This window comes from Lissotriton helveticus, chromosome 3_1 (genome assembly GCF_964261635.1).
Source record: "Lissotriton helveticus chromosome 3_1, aLisHel1.1, whole genome shotgun sequence".
Lineage (NCBI taxonomy): Eukaryota > Metazoa > Chordata > Amphibia > Caudata > Salamandridae > Lissotriton > Lissotriton helveticus.
The window spans coordinates 218,422,263-218,440,196 of record NC_136061.1 but is presented as its reverse complement, the minus strand read 5'-3'; the positions used below and the strand labels follow the sequence as shown (position 1 = coordinate 218,440,196).

General features: G+C 44.7%; 1 protein-coding gene across 3 annotated transcripts in view; it reads right to left on the bottom strand.

Annotated features, from left to right (window-relative positions):
* The window catches only part of POR (cytochrome p450 oxidoreductase), a 479,949-nt gene that overhangs the window by 186,821 nt on the left and 275,194 nt on the right, over positions 1 to 17,934 (bottom strand). For all 3 annotated transcript variants that reach the window (XM_078679631.1, XM_078679630.1, XM_078679632.1), the window contains one exon: positions 5,696 to 5,824. In XM_078679631.1, coding sequence (XP_078535757.1) covers positions 5,696 to 5,824 — 129 coding nt within the window. The remainder of the gene's footprint in view (positions 1 to 5,695; positions 5,825 to 17,934) is intronic.

Genomic DNA, 17,934 nt, shown 5'->3' with positions numbered 1-17,934 from the left:
TACCAGCAGGTGTTTCATGCTGGCTTTGTGAGGGGGTCACGCGGGGTTGCGATCCTCGTCCACCGCAGATTGTCCTATGTACATGTGGCGCAATGGGTTGATAGCCATGGCAGATATGTTTTCATCAAGGGAATGGTGGGAAACAAACCTATGGTCTTTGGGACTGTATATGCCCCACCCCCGCTGCAGGAAGCTCTTATTGAGAAATTGTTTGATGTGTGGGCTGAAATTCCGAATGTGCTGGCGATGGTGGGTGGTGACTGGAATGACGTGATGAATGGGAGTATGGACCGCTACAGACCTGGAGGGGTCCACTGGCGGATACCCCTACTAAATTGGGGAGCATGGTGCGGGGGATGGGCTGGATCGATGCTTGGAGATACCATCATGCGCATAGCCGCGAATACACATATGTTTCTGCAGTACATAGGTCATTCTCTAAACTTGACTACCAGTTCATCCCCCACACCTGGATAGGAAGGGTTGCCTCCACGTCTATTCTCCCACGCGGTCTGTCAGACCATTCCCCGATTACGATGGACCTGCGCCTGGATAGGAGACAGCAGCCTTTTAGGTGGCGTCTCTCCACGTGGCATCTACAACAAGACAGCTATCAGTCACATATGAGGGAAGCCATAGCTCAATATTGGGACAATAACGACGGGCCCGAAATCTATGCTATGACCCTTTGGGAAGCCTTGAAACCCGCGCTCCGTGGCGTAGATATTAGTTAGGTGTGCCACAGCCCGTGTGACCCGTAGGGAGGCTATAGTTGAAGCAGCGAATCGGGTACAGGACCTGGAGGCGGAGTGCAGTGCGGGGGAGATGCTGAGGTCGTAGGGCGGTTGCTCCTTACGCAACAATCATATACCACTTTGCTGTTGGACGAGGCTCGCCAACTATGGTTGGCCACACAAAGTAGGATTTATCAATGGGGGATAAGTCCAGCGCCATGTTATACAGGCTCTGTCAGAATACTTTCCAGGCGCACTCCCTACCAGGACTTTGCGATGAGATGGGAGACACGGTGACGGCCCCGGCTGCTATAGCGGCCAGCTTTGCACACTATTATGCGATCCAATATGCCCCTCTGGAGTCTCTTCCGGCGGAAGAGGTGGACAAATTCCTAGCGGATCTCCCGCCATGGGCGATTTCAGATGAGGGACGTGCTAGACTTGAACTTCCGCTGTCGGCCGAAGAGCTGGACACGGCGCTAGGAGAACTCAACGCTGGCAAGGCCCCCGGGCCCAATGGCTTTCCCTGTGAGTTCATGAAGACATTTCATCTCCAATTGGGAGCGTACTATAGGCGGGCGCTGGAGGCGGCCAGGGACGGTGGTCGCCTCCCGGCGGATTGGCGACACGCGGAAATTGTGGTCTTTTGTAAACCTGGGAGGTCTCCTGCTCAGCATGAATCTTACAGGCCGATATCGCTTCTGAATGTTGAGGCGAAGCAGCTGGCGAAAGCCTTGGCCAATCGTCTCCTCCCATACATAACTGATCTGATTCATCCGGACCAGGCCGGGTTCATGCCCCACAGGGCGACGATTCAGAAAAGGGGGTGGTGATGGACAGAGCATCTGAATTAAGCAGAACACTCATACCCAGTCAAAAGATCAGGGCTTGATCCATCACCGTTTTTTAGCTCACTGCACCATCCCAGTTCAGAACCTGGCTACATGCAAATTAGTCTGTCCCTGGCCCAGTGCATCATGGGAACAGGGCAGACCAAACTACCAAGCCAATTCTTTACTGGAAAGGAAACAAGCTTCCGGGGACCGGTTTCTGGCATTACAGCCGTCTTCGGCCCGGCTTGCTTGATTCCTGCTGGTGCAGTGAGCAAGGGACTCATGTCTGAGCATACCCTTCCACTCCTATAGTGGCCAAAACGATTCAGTAAAGGGAGTGGTGATGGACAGAGCATCTGAATTAAGCAGAACACTCATACCCAGTCAAAAGATCAGGGCTTGATCCATCACCGTTTTTTAGCTCACTGCACCATCCCAGTTCAGAACCTGGCTACATGCAAATTAGTCTGTCCCTGGCCCAGTGCATCATGGGAACAGGGCAGACCAAGCTACCAAGCCAATTCTTTACTGGAAAGGAAACAAGCTTCCGGGGACCGGTTTCTGGCATTACAGCCGTCTCCGGCCCGGCTTGCTTGAATCCTGATGGTGCAGTGAGCAAGGGACTCATGTCTGAGCATACCCTTCCACTCCTATAGTGGCCAAAACGATTCAGAAAAGGGGGTGGTGATGGACAGAGCATCTGAATTAAGCAGAACACTCATACCCAGTCAAAAGATCAGGGCTTGATCCATCACCGTTTTTTAGCTCACTGCACCATCCCAGTTCAGAACCTGGCTACATGCAAATTAGTCTGTCCCTGGCCCAGTGCATCATGGGAACAGGGCAGACTAAACTACCAAGCCAATTCTTTACTGGAAAGGAAACAAGCTTCCGGGGACCGGTTTCTGGCATTACAGCCGTCTTCGGCCCGGCTTGCTTGAATCCTGATGGTGCAGTGAGCAAGGGACTCATGTCTGAGCATACCCTTCCACTCCTATAGTGGCCAAAACGATTCAGAAAAGGGGGTGGTGATGGACAGAGCATCTGAATTAAGCAGAACACTCACAGGGCGACGAGACACAATATCAGACGTGCACAGGTGGTGGTGGAGGCGGCTCTGACTGCCGGGATTCCAGCGGCGCTCCTCCTGGCGGACATTGATAGGGCGTTTGATTCGTTGAGTTGGGTCTATCTCCGTGCCCTCCTGTCTCGCCTGAATCTCGGGTCTCGTTTCCTTTCCTATATACAGCTGTTGTACACAGACCTGACAGCGTCTGTGAGAGTGGCGGGAGCGATATCCAGCCCCTTCCCGATAGGCCGAGGCACCAGACAGGGCTGTCCTCTTTCGCCCTACTTATTCGCCCTGGCAATGGAGCCGCTTGCGGCATGGGTGCGAATAGACGCACAACTGCGGGGTGTTGAATGGGAGGCGGGACCATCTGACAGAATAGCGCTCTACGCCGACGACATCCTCTTCTTTCTTACTGACTTAAACAGATCGGGGCCAAGGGTCCTGGAAATCATGCGTATATTTGGTGAGGTGTCTGGCCTTCACTTAAATTTACGGAAATCGACGTTGTGGACACTGGGAGGTCGCCGAAGCCTGGGACCCTGGGCGGCTGCACTGCAGGAGGCGGCGGGAGGCATGAAATACCTGGGGGTATTCCTGACGGATGTCCCGGGGGTCTCTTGGGCACGTAACGTGCTGCCTGTTTGGGACCGCATACGTTCCGACATGACAACATGGTCCAGAATGCCCCTGAATGTCTATGGCCGTTCGGCCATATTCAAGATGGTGGCTCTCCCGCGTCTTTTCTACCAGCTGCAGAACCATCCCTACCCTATTCCGCCACAGTGGTTTCGTCGAGTGAACTCGGCGCTGAGCCAGTTCCTTTGGGCAGGTGGGGTGGCGAGAGTGGCACTTCGTACTTGCTTCCTCTCCACTTATTGTGGGGGCTTAGCCACTTCCGACATTTTGTCTTACTATCAGGCGTCTCACCTATTGATACTGAATGAATGGTGGTACGGGAATCGGGGCGACCCGGCCTATGCCCTGGAGCGGTACTTGATGGATCCGGACACGTTGCACACCATTTTGTATTCGGCGGCTGTGCGAAAGAGGCTCCCAGTGGTCACTCAGGTGGTCTTTCAGGTGTGGCGCGGAGCACTGCGCCGCATGGGATGGTGGAACAAATTGACGAGGGAGACCCCACCTATGGCACAATGGGCAGCTTCCGCCGCTGGCCTCCCTGCGGGGCTTTGGCGGCTGGGACGCTATTGGGATATCGGCTCTGGGCCATGTTATGAGAGGGACGACCCTTAAATCGTCCCAGGCCCTGAGTGATGAATATGATATGCCCCGACCACAGTTCTTCCGATATTTGCAGCTCCGGCATGCTCTGTCTCCCTTCCTGGTCGGTCTGGACTCCTTGCCCGAATTTAGCCCTTTGGAGGCTAAGGTCTTCATGGGTGAACTGGGCACTAAGAAAATCTCAAGTATATATCCGACCTTAGTCACACACTGCTCCTCATCCCTCGATAAATTAAGATCCACATGGGTGGGGGACATAGGTGACCTAGAGGAAGAGGACTGGAGGGAGGCTCTGGAGGCCCCGAGAGGGGCGGCAATTGCGGTGCGCTTGCGTTTTATTCAATTTAAATACCTACATAGAGCCTACTATACTAGGGTCCGATTGTGGAAAGCAGGTTTGATTGCCTCCCCTGACTGCCTGCGGTGTGGTCATGCGGTGGGCACCTTTATACACACGGTGTGGGCATGTGATAGGCTGCTGAGATTTTGGACTGGTGTCTGGGATTGCCTGTCTGAGGTGCTGGGTTGGGACCTCCCCCGCTCACCGAAACTGGGCCTCCAACATGTGATGGAACAGGTGGGAGGTAATATCTACAAACGTCACCTGCTCCTTCTGGGCCTCACAGTAGCCAAACGTGATATAGCCCAAGCCTGGAAGGACCCTAAGGCTCCCTTGATAGGGGTGTGGAAGAGGGGATTGGACTTCTGCATGGGGCTGGAGCACCCAGTGTTTGTAGCCAGGGGCTGCCCCCAAAAACATTTTAAGATTTTGAAGAGATAGGCAGACTATAGAGGGCTGTGGCTGGAACCGCCAGCGCATCCGGATACTGATGAAAGACACTTGCTTATGGACCCTGGGTGAAGCGATACACACACGGATTATGTTTTTGATATGTTCTGGCTACTGGACCATGTTGACACTGTGAAGGGTTGGGGGTGGGATCCGGGATCCGGGCGGGAAGACTACTGGAAGGGAGGTGGGGGTAGGGAGTTTGGGGATGGTTGTTCTGAAAATGATGATTATTTCTCTGCACACCGCACCTCTGGCAATAAAGGAGCAGTGCCCTCTTTGTACTACTTCAACAAAAACAATAAAATTTGTTCTGAAAAAAAAAAAAAATTACAGACACTCAATCACAATTACATTAGGTCTGTACCAATATCTGCAGACCCTTCTGTAATCGGAGCCGTACCAGCGGCACTTAAGCAGTTTTCAACACTGAACACAGAATTTTGGTAAAAGTCCCCAAAACTTTGCCACACAAATTGAAAACGAAAATAAATACTCTTGCTTATGATCAAAAATGAGACCGCGTGAAAGAGTACATCAAACTGCTCATCAGATAGCTGCATTTGGCTCAGCAGGATGAAGAACCATAAAAGGCATCTGCTAAATGTAGCCAGCAAAAGGTGTTCTACTGGGATCCTCAAAACAACCCTCTCCATTACAGGATGACTTCAGGCAGAAGGGTTGTTGATCCTCAGGTTTCCTATCTAGTTCTATCTAGTCTCTATCATGACAAGATAATTTGATCACCCTTTTTCGCGTTGGGTAGGAATACAGATAGCTCAGTCTACCACACCTTAGAGCTTGATAACTCTCTCCACAGTAGGCACCTACAATATAGCCCAAAGCATTGCAGCACTCAAATGAAATGTTGACTAGAAGGCTAGACAAATGATGTGCACGGTGTAACAACTTTACAACTGCCTTTTTAATCATTACGCTAAAATACACAAGATTACACACTCAGTCAGCTAGTGACAGGAACCCACACTGAATGGTAATAAAGCCTCAGCTATCTGTTGTCTCTTACCATCTCGTACTCTTCGGGATCAGCAGACATCCCACGCATTCCATAGCGGTGGGCATCTTTAGAGAGGCGGTTGGAAAACTCTTCACCTGTTCCAGTTTGAGAGCCATAAAATACAACAATGTTTTTTCCCTGCAAATAAGGACAGAACATGTTATTTTAACAAACTGGGGCCTATTCACAAACTGCAATGTGTAGTACATTCTGAGGTACTGCAATACAATTATAAACGTACTACAAAATGCTATTCAGAAACTACACGCAAAGGCCTACGACTGCTCCTGTCCTCTGGATCGGACTGGGACACACATAGGCCGAGTACCAAATTAAAGTGGGCCCCATTCGTAAATTAAATAGCTAAAAACCGTGACCCGTGTTTGCAAATTGGGGCAGTTTTAAACTTGTAAAGATGTTGTGTGAGTGTTTTTCTAGTATGGAAGACTGCATGGATTTGAGCTTGCTGAAGGCAATGTTTGTGGTGACACCAGTGAAATGAACAGTACAAGCATTTGCAATGCAATAGGTCTCGGCATTATTTAAGTTTGAGCTATTATTATTGTAAATGGCAATTTTTTTTGCTTTATGCTATAGTTTTCTTATGTACATAAAAAGCTACATATAAAGTATTTGTTGTTAAAATTATTTATGCAGTATTTAAATTTGTTTGCATAAAAGATTACAAGAATATCTTAGCAAAAAAGTTAAACTTTTTAATGGTAATTGACAAAATGTCCATTTGTACATTTTAATTTCAAATAGGTAAGTGTAAACATCACAAATATATTGTGCAAAGAGTGCAAAATATTTTAGCCATAAATATTTTTGTTTTACGAGGTAGTTTGTAAGAAAATGATTGTAAAAGGCAAACACTGTAATTAAAATGTAACATATAACAGTACAGTTATGGCTAGTAAACATACATTAGGAATCAACCATTCGCACATAAAGCAAGAAGTGGCTAAGCCAACAGGTCCGGCAAGCCTGATGTAATGGCTATTTATGTTTTTTTGCACGCATATGCCACAAAATAACAATACGTTGTGGTCCCATTATACCAGGGATGGTCTCAATAATGCCAAAGATGCCAACATCATGCCAAGCATTGCTAGACTAAAAGTGGGAATAATTCTAACAGGGACACCACCAATAAATTAAGAAGGAACACCATTACGCTAAGGCAAGCATTACCGCCTTCGGGTAAAGTCCGCGCTATATAAAAATGCATAAATACATGAATAAATAAATACCGCCTTCGGGTAAAGTCCGCGCTATATAAAAATGCATAAATAAATAAATACCGCCTTCGGGTAAAGTCTGCGCTATATAAAAATGCATAATTAAATAAATAAATACATACCGCAAAATATCCTCGTTACTCTGCCGGCCTGCGACCAGGAAGTCAGGCAGGCCGGCGCGACACCCGGAAACAGGAAGTAGGAGGGCGGGAGCCTACCCCGCCTCCCACGGAAGAGCCGCGATTGGAGCCGTGTTGGGACCACCGGAGCAGGCAGGAGCCTACCCTGCGCCCCGGTGCCTAATGAGGGAAGACGAGTCCTGCTGCCGGGCCCTGCAGCTGAGGAGAGCCGGTGAGTGCGTTGCTGAGCTGCTGCTGCGGGCGGGAGGGCGGGCGGGCGGCGGAGGGGCGGGAAAGCATGTACGGGCGGGCAGGGGCGGCCTGTGTATGTGTGTGTGCGCGTGTGTGCGTGCGTGTGTGTGTATGTGTCTTGGAGTGCGTGTGTGTGACTGTGGGATAGGGGGTGTGTGTGTGAGCGAGTCGATGTGCCTTCGCGCATGCGTGAATGTTGGTGCGCGTGCAAGCAGCTGAATCCAGCCGGGGAGAAGCGCGTGACAGTTTTTGGTCCGTCATTCCCCCGTGTCAGCTCGCTATAAGTCTCCAGCCTGACGCATCCTTCGGATGCGATTACAGGCCGAGACCTAAAAAACCAGCCCAGCAAACCATAAAACAGGATCACAATCACACCAAAAAAGGGCCCATACACTTGTCAGACCAGCCCACCAGGCACTTCCGGATTGTCCTTAAGGCTAATTTGATCCAGCCTTTCCTGTATTTTTCTGTGCAGATGTCTCCGCCTTAACAGTAGAGGACTAGGGGAGGGCATCCAGCCACCCACAAAAGAGTAAGCCCACTCCTATTCACAAACTACACTTCTATAGTTACTACTAGGAAAAAGAAATCAAAATGTACTCCATCACAGAGCTAGAGAAACTCCAGGCCCACACATGGCCACTTACAGGAACTACAACAACCTTCCACAAAATACAACTAAGGTAGTGACTTAAAATACTCCCTTAATAGGAAATAATGTTAAATGAAATGGATTAAAATAGTTAAAAATATACATTTTAATTTCATGTAAACGTTATTTACAAATAAAACATTTGTATTTAATGTAAACATATTTTAATGAAAAAATGATGGTAATATTTTTATAAAAAATAATTAATAGTTTTAATTAATTTTATACATCACTTTCAACAATTACTAATACATAATAAAGAAAATACATTTTTTTTAAGACTTCCCTTCTGGTGACAGACATTTTCCGAAAGTATAGGACATATAAATTAAATTTAAACTTGGAAAAAAATAATTAAAAAAATGTTTAAGTATTAATTTAAAATAATGTTATATATTTATTTTAAAAGAAGAATAAAAAAGCCAGAGACCCAAAGCATTTGGGGTCTCACAGACCCCTGTCCATGATTAAAAGACGCCAAACTCCTGGCTAAAATTCTGGCCAATACACTTTTGCCCAAGATTGCCCAATTAGTACATCCCAACCAATGCAGCTTTAGTCCCAGGCATAAAACGCTTATTAACTTGAGACGATTCAAATGTGCTACATATGACGACTGAGTCAAACCTAGAGGTTGTCCATGTAGCCCTGGATACTGAAAACCAATATGACACACTGGATGGGACTACAGGCTACCAATTTTAGTAAAGAGAAAAAAGAAAGAACTCGGCTTTGGATTTAAATTTAGAACATGGGTCAAGCTCCTGTATAGGAAAGAGTCTGCCAGGGTATGCTTGGGTGACCTGATTTCAAATAGCTGATTGGTGGGGAGAAGTACAAGGCAGGGCAGCCTGCTTTCAACCCAGTTGCTTTCCCTGGTGGTGGAGCCCTTAGCAAGACACGTGCATGAGCATATAAGGAATTGAGGAATGTCCACAGGGGATACAACACATCGTATTAATGTATGCCAATTTTATTTTCCTATTCCAGACCCAACTGCAGATTTCAGTCCTCATATTGTTTGAGACGTTGTCTAAGTTTGGTAACAATTCTGGCCAGTCTATAACAAACATAAAACAGTACTGTTTCCACTGGCAGCATATGCAAGACACCCGCCACACGCTTTACCCAACTTGGGTATGAAATGTGAAACAGAAAAATGTTGATAGCTTAGTACGCAGATCGCCCACACTGCTAAAAAACAATAGAAGTACAAGATGGTGAGGGGACTCTGTGGCTATGCCCACTCAGTGCACTTTTGGAACACCCTGCCAATTTTTGTGATGGGTGGGATTGCCCTGGCCAATATAGTGTTTCTCCCACGCTACTTGTCCACCCTACAGAACTCTGTGTGCCCAATTCTCTGGTCGACATTTAAGGACCTGGATATGCTGTTGATCTCGCTGGTGTGCTCTGGGAAGAGGATCAGGGTACAGTGAGCCCATTTAAAAAAAGAGATAGAATAGAGGGATGACTAGGATTGCTATACTTTGGAACTGTTTTATAAAGCTGCTCAGATTCAGCAAGCTGCCCATTGGTTTAAAGAGGGTAGGAATTGGGGGGAAGGGACAGATGCAGGGCACACACCTCCCTGCTTCCTGTGCGCTTGATGCAAGAGAGGAATCAACCATTGAATTCTACATTGAATTCTCCACATGTGGTGTGAATGGTGGCACTGGCTGTAAAATATATCCTAAAATGTCCCCTTTGCTCCATTGCTCCTATGGTGAGTGAAATCACAGTAAACATGTCTATCTCACAATGGAAGGATGGAGGATGTGTTGAGATGGAAGGCCTGTAGCCAGCTGAGGAAGTCATTACATTTTCGGGAAGCATGCAACACATTTGAGGTTGGTTGTAGGAAGTTCCTTCAATTTGCAAAACTAACCAAGAGAAATATGGATCGACTTCCCAGCAATTCCACCTGTGTCTGCTGCGTTTGAGGTGTTGTAGGAGAAGGGCTGAGGTTGAAAAATGGATATCACACGTATATAAAGCAATTACGACAGTCCAGATGACTCACTCCCTGCACTCTTCCCTCCCTCCCTCCCTCACCCCCCCCCCCCCCCCCCCCCCAAAAACGATCCATTGAAGGTTAGATTGCATCTTCAGGAATCCCTCTCCAACAAATAAAGGGAGACATCATGTGCATAGGCTCAGCGGATAGCCAGTGATGCCCAATATAAGTGATCTAATTTCCACTTCCAGCGCTCTACTTAACTTGCCCCTGCACAGCTCCATAAGATATTTAACAATAGAGCCACTGCTTACCTCAGATGCAATTAGAACGAGGCCACATTCTTCATTATAAAGTACCAATATAGGTATGCATTAAACTACTGGAAAGGTGTGGTGGTGATAATGAAGAGTGACTAACATTAACACTCATGTTTTATTATAACATTGTGCCTTAGGTATTATCCTCACACCCAAGCAGGTTAGGAAGTCTCATAATTTTGTCACCCTGGATTTAGCACTGATTAAGTGAAGAATTGCAATTTACTGGCTGTCATCAAGGCCGCCTATGCAGAGTATGTGGATAGGGGATCAAGAAAAGGAGAACAAAAATACAATATTGTTACAGCACTATTAACTTAATTTTGAATTAAATATTAAATTCAAATATATTAAATCACTTTTTTTTGTCATTATCCTAAACAAAAAATCCCACATAAGTAAAACAATTATTTTATGTATGAATTATTAAAACTGATGTATCGAAGTACAACTATTTTAAGAACATTTTAATACATATCCAATGCTGCAGTAATTTTTAAATTTAATAAGGCGATTAAAATTGATTTTCTTTTTCAATACTTTTTTAACATTACATTATATGTATTTATATCTTTAAATATTGTAAGTAATGTAATTGAACATTATTTCCTGATGGGTTCTATTTAAAGTCTCCACCTCTATTATTTTCTCTGGGAAGGTGTTCCGGTATCAGTGGTTGGCCATGTGTGGTGCTGGACTTACAAGTGCTTCTTTTTGACAGTAGCAAATTTGAACTCAAATTTGGCTCTAACCCCTTTTTCACGGGGGTGGAAAAGTGTAAGTCTACACTTTAAAGTAACTTACATTTGGTTTTTGTGAATAGCCCTCAGTAATTAAACAGAAGCTGAAGGTGTTTGGCGCCAAAGATGAAAGTAGGAGATCCAGGAGATTGAGATATACAGCACAAGTTAAAAGAAAACTTTTTAAACTGCACGTAACCAAAAGGAGTTGTTAAAAATACCTCAACATAATTTCAGTATTGGAAACAATCACAGGCTTGACTTGAACAATAGACTATGATGGGATTTTAGTTCACTTTTAAAAGCACGAAGACCCTATTACTAGTACCTGAGTAAACTGAGATTAACACAATGAAGTAACACATTGCCTAGATAATATAGTAAGACAGTGGATACCTAACTTTTCGAAACCATTATCCACTTTTTAGAAAGATAAACTTTTGCGACCCACCTACCTTTAATGGACATGTGGACGGGGAATTTTTGAATGTAACTAAAGCATTGTGTGGTATCGCACTGTCATTCACTGACCACACATTTTCTATTGAAATAGCCAGTAAACTTGCACAGACCTACAGTTTTAGTGATAGAACTATATTGCACACAAATGATGTGTGGAGATCAGGTTTATGTGTATATTTATCATTTGTGCATCACCAAGATAAGTGTCTTGATTTTTTTTGATCCTATTAAAATCTCTGCTTCCAGCACACATCAAAAGTAAAAAACAAATGTGCTCTTTTTTTGCTTTCCTTACTGCTGAATGCATACAACAGTGATACTCAAAGTAGGGCCCGGGGCCGCATGCGGTCCTTCTGACCTTTACATGATGCCCCATGGGCAGCAGCTGCACTGGGCTGCGGTTTACTCGACTCCGCACTAACATGGGAAACATTTTTAATATGCAGTAATCACTTATTTAAAGGTTAATTGTTGCATTTAAGGAAAGGAAGTAGCTAGGCCCTTAACTTTAGGAACACCTTCATTTTTAAACACAGCCACTAGATATACATGCTTTGCTTCCGCTACACCCACTCTAAACCCCCAGTTGGCATCAGTGCGGGCCTTGGTCACACCAGGCATAGGCCAAACTTTGCACCCCCCGGGAAAATGTTTGTGAGTACCCATGACATAAAGTTTGAGTATTTACATTTTGTTGTGTGTTGAAAAAAATACCACATCCCAGAGCATTTCCTTGCACATTCTTTGGCTGTCAGTGGTCACAAGAGTTGAATTGAAATATAGCTATTAGTCCATAGTGCGTGCATTAAATCAAACCCACCCCTCATAGAATTGCAATTCTCAACACTTCAGCAGAGCCCTAGGTCACCACAATTCAATCTGCTTCCACAGGCCTTGCTCAGGTGAGACTTCATTGTTCTGCCATCTAAACCTTGAAACCTATTTCACAATCATGAAAGCAAAGCATGCCTAACCACGTGACCATTTGTGATGCATTTAGAACTTGACTATCTATTAAGTGCCATTATAGAACGTGCGACAAACACTTACATGCCTTTCTCCACATGAGTAATATTGCACTGAAGTGAACCAGAGATCACATCGTTTCAAAAAATGGCGGAAAAAATGGTCTTCGAAATGTGAATTTCTCCATGAAGACAGGCTTGTGAATATCGTAGGACTGATTGCCATCCACTGGAACGCGTGTGGTGTGTTACCAACAGATCATATTTCTCAGCTTTCGTGTGTTTTTTCAATAGTCCTTTGGTACGGATTTCCTGAGAATTTCTGTATAGTGCTCCATGAAATAACACAGCAACCCCCAAGCGAGTGTTGCTCTTCTGGTCTCCTATACAATGTGCCTCAACCATCCTATGCATCAAACATTCATTATCTATATTAAAATGTCTTTGAATCTTTTTGTGAAAACACTTTTGAAACCAAACATATACTGTTGGTCCTCTAAATGTATTTCAACAATTGTTTTTTGCTGTCTGTTTGCATGCCTCTCGATCAGGGTTTGAATCACAATTAGAAGCATATCCATTCACATTGTATAATAATGACGCTCATCTTCACACCCTCCACTTGATTTTCTTTCGCTCTTTACCACTTCTGACACACTTGGTGGAGGTAAATCCAATTATCCTCAGAATAGAGGCACTTGAGTGTGAACGCATGGAAAGCCCACAAACAGGCTCCATCAACATCTTCCCCTCTTCCTTCCTCCTACGTGCCTGACAAAAGTAGAATGTGACATATTTGTACTAAATCCACTGTTTATTTTGCTGTTTCTTTGCAATAGCAAAATCCCTGAGATAGCAGGGCGTTGTATACATTGATGTAATAATTGCTACATGGACAGTCCCCCCACCTCCCACTGATCAGCATCGCACATGAACCTTCATTGAAGCTCCTGATAAATCGGAATTCATTTACCAGGCAAAATTCGAGGCAAAAAGCAGAGACGGTGTTGCTGATAGAAAGATGATTATGACCATGAAAAAAAGAGGGATTGGAACTGAATGCGTGGCGAACAAGACTTTGTTCTCCAAAGCGGTTCCATTAGGTCAGAGGTCGCACTGCTGAGATTCAAAATGAGCTGAAGAGATTCAAAATGAGCTGAAGAGCGACAAGAGCCGCTTCTTGGAGTGGAGGGTGGCTTTAGCTCTTTCAGATGCAGAGATGCTGCCACTCTCTCTATGCATTTGTGAAAGAGAAGAATGGAATGAGCTCACAGCGCAGTTCTTAACACCAGCTGGTCTTGTGGAGAACTGGGCTGGGGCGAGGAGGGTGAAGGCAGAGGTGTGGCCCCTAGGGCTCATCAGCTGGTACCACTAGAAATTGTTGAGCGGCAGTGTCAACTGGTCTACCATGGTACTGGCCCTGCTTTCTGAAGATTAATACTCTAACTGCAGGACTATCATTACTGTAAATCCTGAAAATGTAGCCCTGCCCTGGCGGTGCACGCAAAGGAACGTTTCCCAGTGCCAACCTTCCTCCAGAGGCTGGATGGGTTAACGCTTGGTTGTCTAAATAGCCTCACGTTTTACAAGAGAAACCCGAGAAACCCTGCTCAGTGGTCTTTGAGGGCCAGGGGATGAATATGCCCATCAACTTGTGAGTCAGCCCCACGGCCTCAGTACGAGCTGACCTATCAGTCAGTCAGTCAAACCACTTTATTCGGTTAAGTTAAAACCATAAAAGTACACACAAACTACATACATATATGTGCAAAAATACAGTATAAAGTGTCCACAGTATAATACAATCCGGCAATAGCAGTCTATGTGCAAAGAACGCGATACAGTACTGGTCAGATAAAGTGCATTTACAGGACAAAAGTGACAATACATTCAAGATATTTGATATAAATCTCATTAAAAATACCAATTATAAAAACCAGGTTTAAAAAGATAAAATCAAAAATAAAACCTCATTAATTATGGGCTCTCCTTGCGGCTATTTCTCAACCGAACAGCTGCCATAAGAAAACTGGCTATATAAAGATCTCATTTGGATCATTTAATAGCTGTAAATACAGTAAGGCTGGCTTAACTTGGATAAAACCCTTTCTTTTTAGTAAGGAGAAAAGAAACCTCTTCCTGATGTCACTATACAAATCACAGAACATTATTAAATGCATTGTGTCCTGGGCTGAAAAGTTGTCACAGGTGCATGGCCCTAGTTCTTCCAGCCTGCACCACCCCTTGGAATTCCCTAGCGAAAGGTGAATTAAATTAAAACGGAAGCGTGTAAGGAGTATACGATGGAAAGGCCTGGTCACAGTTTTCAGATAAGGTTCCATCGACGGCGTAGTTTTTAAAAGGTAATGTGCTTTTACCGTTACTTTTTCAACTCCAATTCCTCCTGTTGTACTGCCCACAAATTTAAAAGCGGTTTCTTCACCCCGCTGGGATCCATTTTCGTAATCAACCCAGGTTCATCATAGAGGTCCTGTTGACCAACAGTTACCAATGTTTCCCATACATAAACAAGCCACCTAATCTTGTGTACATAATCCAGAGTGAGACAATCTCTGATCAGTCTGTGATTAAGGTCTAATTCGGGATTAAGCCATAATTTAAGCCAGAAAATAACTGGCGCCAACTTAAGTGTATCGGTTATATAACCCACCCCCAATTCCTGATGTACAGCATAGGTGGGTGTTGATTGGGGAACCGATAATGTACCCTGTAGAAATTTACTCTCCTCTAGCTGTATCCCCTCCATGGGTCTATACCCCCAGATAGAGGAGCTATATGTGGCAATTGCGATACATTTAGCTTTATAAATGTTCACAATTGCCTCAACAGGTTTGGTTCCTAACCGTTTGGCAAATCCGTTTACGGCCGCAATTGCCCTAGCCATGCCATTGACCTTAAGTTTATATTGAGCAGCCCATGTACCTTTCTCATCAAAGAGAACCCCCAAATACATAAAAGAAGTTACCCTGGTAACTTCGGAGCCTTCACAATAAAAAACCCGGCAATTTCGTTTACTCTGGCGACCTATACTCATTACATGTGATTTGGCTATATTTACCTTTAAATCCAGGTACTTCATAAAATTACCAAATCCCACCAGCAGCTTCTGTAGGCCGACTGCTGTGCGAGATAACAAAACAGCATCGTCGGCGTACAGAAGCACCGGGCAACGCTCCTGATCAATTTTGGGGACATCTAAACTGGCTACATCTAAAAACTTGCCTAAATTATTGATATAAAGAGTAAAAAGCAAAGGTGCTAAAATACAACCCTGTCGTACTCCACGCCCAGAACTAAAGTGCCTAGTGCAGTTCCCATCTTGGTCGATCCTCACCCGTGCAATAAGGTTCTGATGCAGGTCAGCTAAGAAGTGAACGAGACTTTTTTCCATCCCCACCTCTAGGAGGATCGTCCAGAGCTTTGACCTGTTTACCAGGTCGAAAGCCGACTATAAATCCATAAATGCCAGCTGGAGTACTCCCCCTTTGGCTGAAGTATATTTGCCAATTAACAGGGATAAAGTAAGGCACTGATCTTGAGTCCCCCTGCCACTTCTAAAACCATATTGAGAATTTGATATTACATTATTCTCATCTAGCCATCCTTTCATTTTACCTAAAACCGCCCTCCCCAGGACCTTTACGGACGAATCAATTAGAGAGATTGGTCTATAACATTGGGCATCTCCTCTGTTGCCCTTTTTAAAAATAGGAACTATAATAGACATGGCCCAGGATGGTGGATGATTCCCCTTTGCTGCAGTTTTAAAAAATTTTGTCAGAACTTGTGCCCAGAAAACTGGATGTGTTTTATATAAATCAGCTGGGACACCGTCTGGGCCTTGGGCCTTATTACTAGACATGGCCTTAATGGCCAAAACTACTTCCTCCTCTTTAAAACTCAAAGGCTGGTTTGAATCTCTTGGAACAGCCCAAGGGGCAGGATCAAACGATGTGGGGGTATCATATATAGCTTCAAAATGTTCTAACCATTGTGCCTCAGTGATATTACATTCTACCACATTATTGCAGTTTTCGGAAAAAAATGGTTTATTTACAATTTCCCAAAAACTACGGCTATTCTTTAAGACATCAACCGACATCAGGGCCTCCCAAGCTTCCGTTCTAATGTCCTTTTTCCTGGCCCTTACAGCTAACTTGTAGCCCTTTCTAAGTATAGCCACATTAGTCCTATTTTGTGGGGTCTGTTTAATGGCTCTCATTAAAAGGCTATGTGCCCGCGAACAGGTGGTATCAAACCATTTCTCCGCCATTTGTTGCCCCCTTTTTACCTGGGCCATTAAATTCAAGGATATTTGTTTACAAATGGCAGTGAAGGCCTCAATAACAATCATATCCCCAGATATAGAATCCAGACATATATTCAACATGGCCTTTACTGACAAAAAAATGGTGTCTAAAAAAATCTACGGGATATGTCCATTTTAACCTTCTTCCCTGATCAGTTGGTTTAATGCTGACCTCTACCCTCATGCGTCTCCCGAATTGCACCAGACCACATTCATTTTTTAATTCCAGAATAACCGGATTGTGATCACTAAAATGTGAGTATCTTGCCCCATAAAAAATAACACTAGACAACAATAAGGGTGACAAAAAAATATAATCAATGACAGTGCTACTACCCCTACCAATAAACGTCGGGTCCTGTTAATTTGTTCTGATATATTGGGTTCATAGAGATCCACTGCCGCTAGGACTTCCTCCAAGCATTCCCCCTGTCTATTATGCTCAAAATGGGGTGTAGGATAGGCTGTGGACTCCCCGGTATCCAGATCCCACTGACAATCCTGCTCACACGGGTGTATATTAAAATCCCCTAAAAGAATAATCAGGTAATAAGTGGTTTGCTTTTCTCTATAATCCTCTAAGAATAATTTTAAAATCAGCAAATGTTCATTTCCATTTGAGCAATCTGGCGAATTATAAAAGTTTACTACCAGAAGTTTTATAGTGTTACACTCCCTCAGTTCCACTGCTAAACAATGGGGTGTGCCTACTTCAACCCTTTGATACAGCCACGGTAATTTCACAGAAAATAGCAAAAGGAGCCCCCCTTTGGCTCTATCAAAAGGAGCCAATTCCGCTGGGTTGGAAAAAGATGTATAACCATCCAACCACCAGTCTCCCTCCAACTCCCAGGTTTCCTGAAGCCCTACAAGATCAAACCGATTAATCAATTCCAGCCATTTAGGGTCATCTTTTTTATTTCTTAGCCCGGCGATGTTCCAGCTCAGGATACCGAAGTTGGGCCTGCTTGATTCACTTTTCCCATGAGGACTGGAAATCTCTGGATGGCTACTCTGACTACTCTGGTTAAAAATCCCTATGTCCAGTCAATCGTTCTCATCAAGGGTGGTAGGTGATGGTAATCTAGTTGCAATCTGTGTTTCCCCTCGCACATTTACTAGGCTCCTTGCAAATTGGGGGCCAGATACTATTCCCCCACTTTTTACATTATTTGCATATTGACTGAGTCTGGGTAAAGTGTCCCCTAGA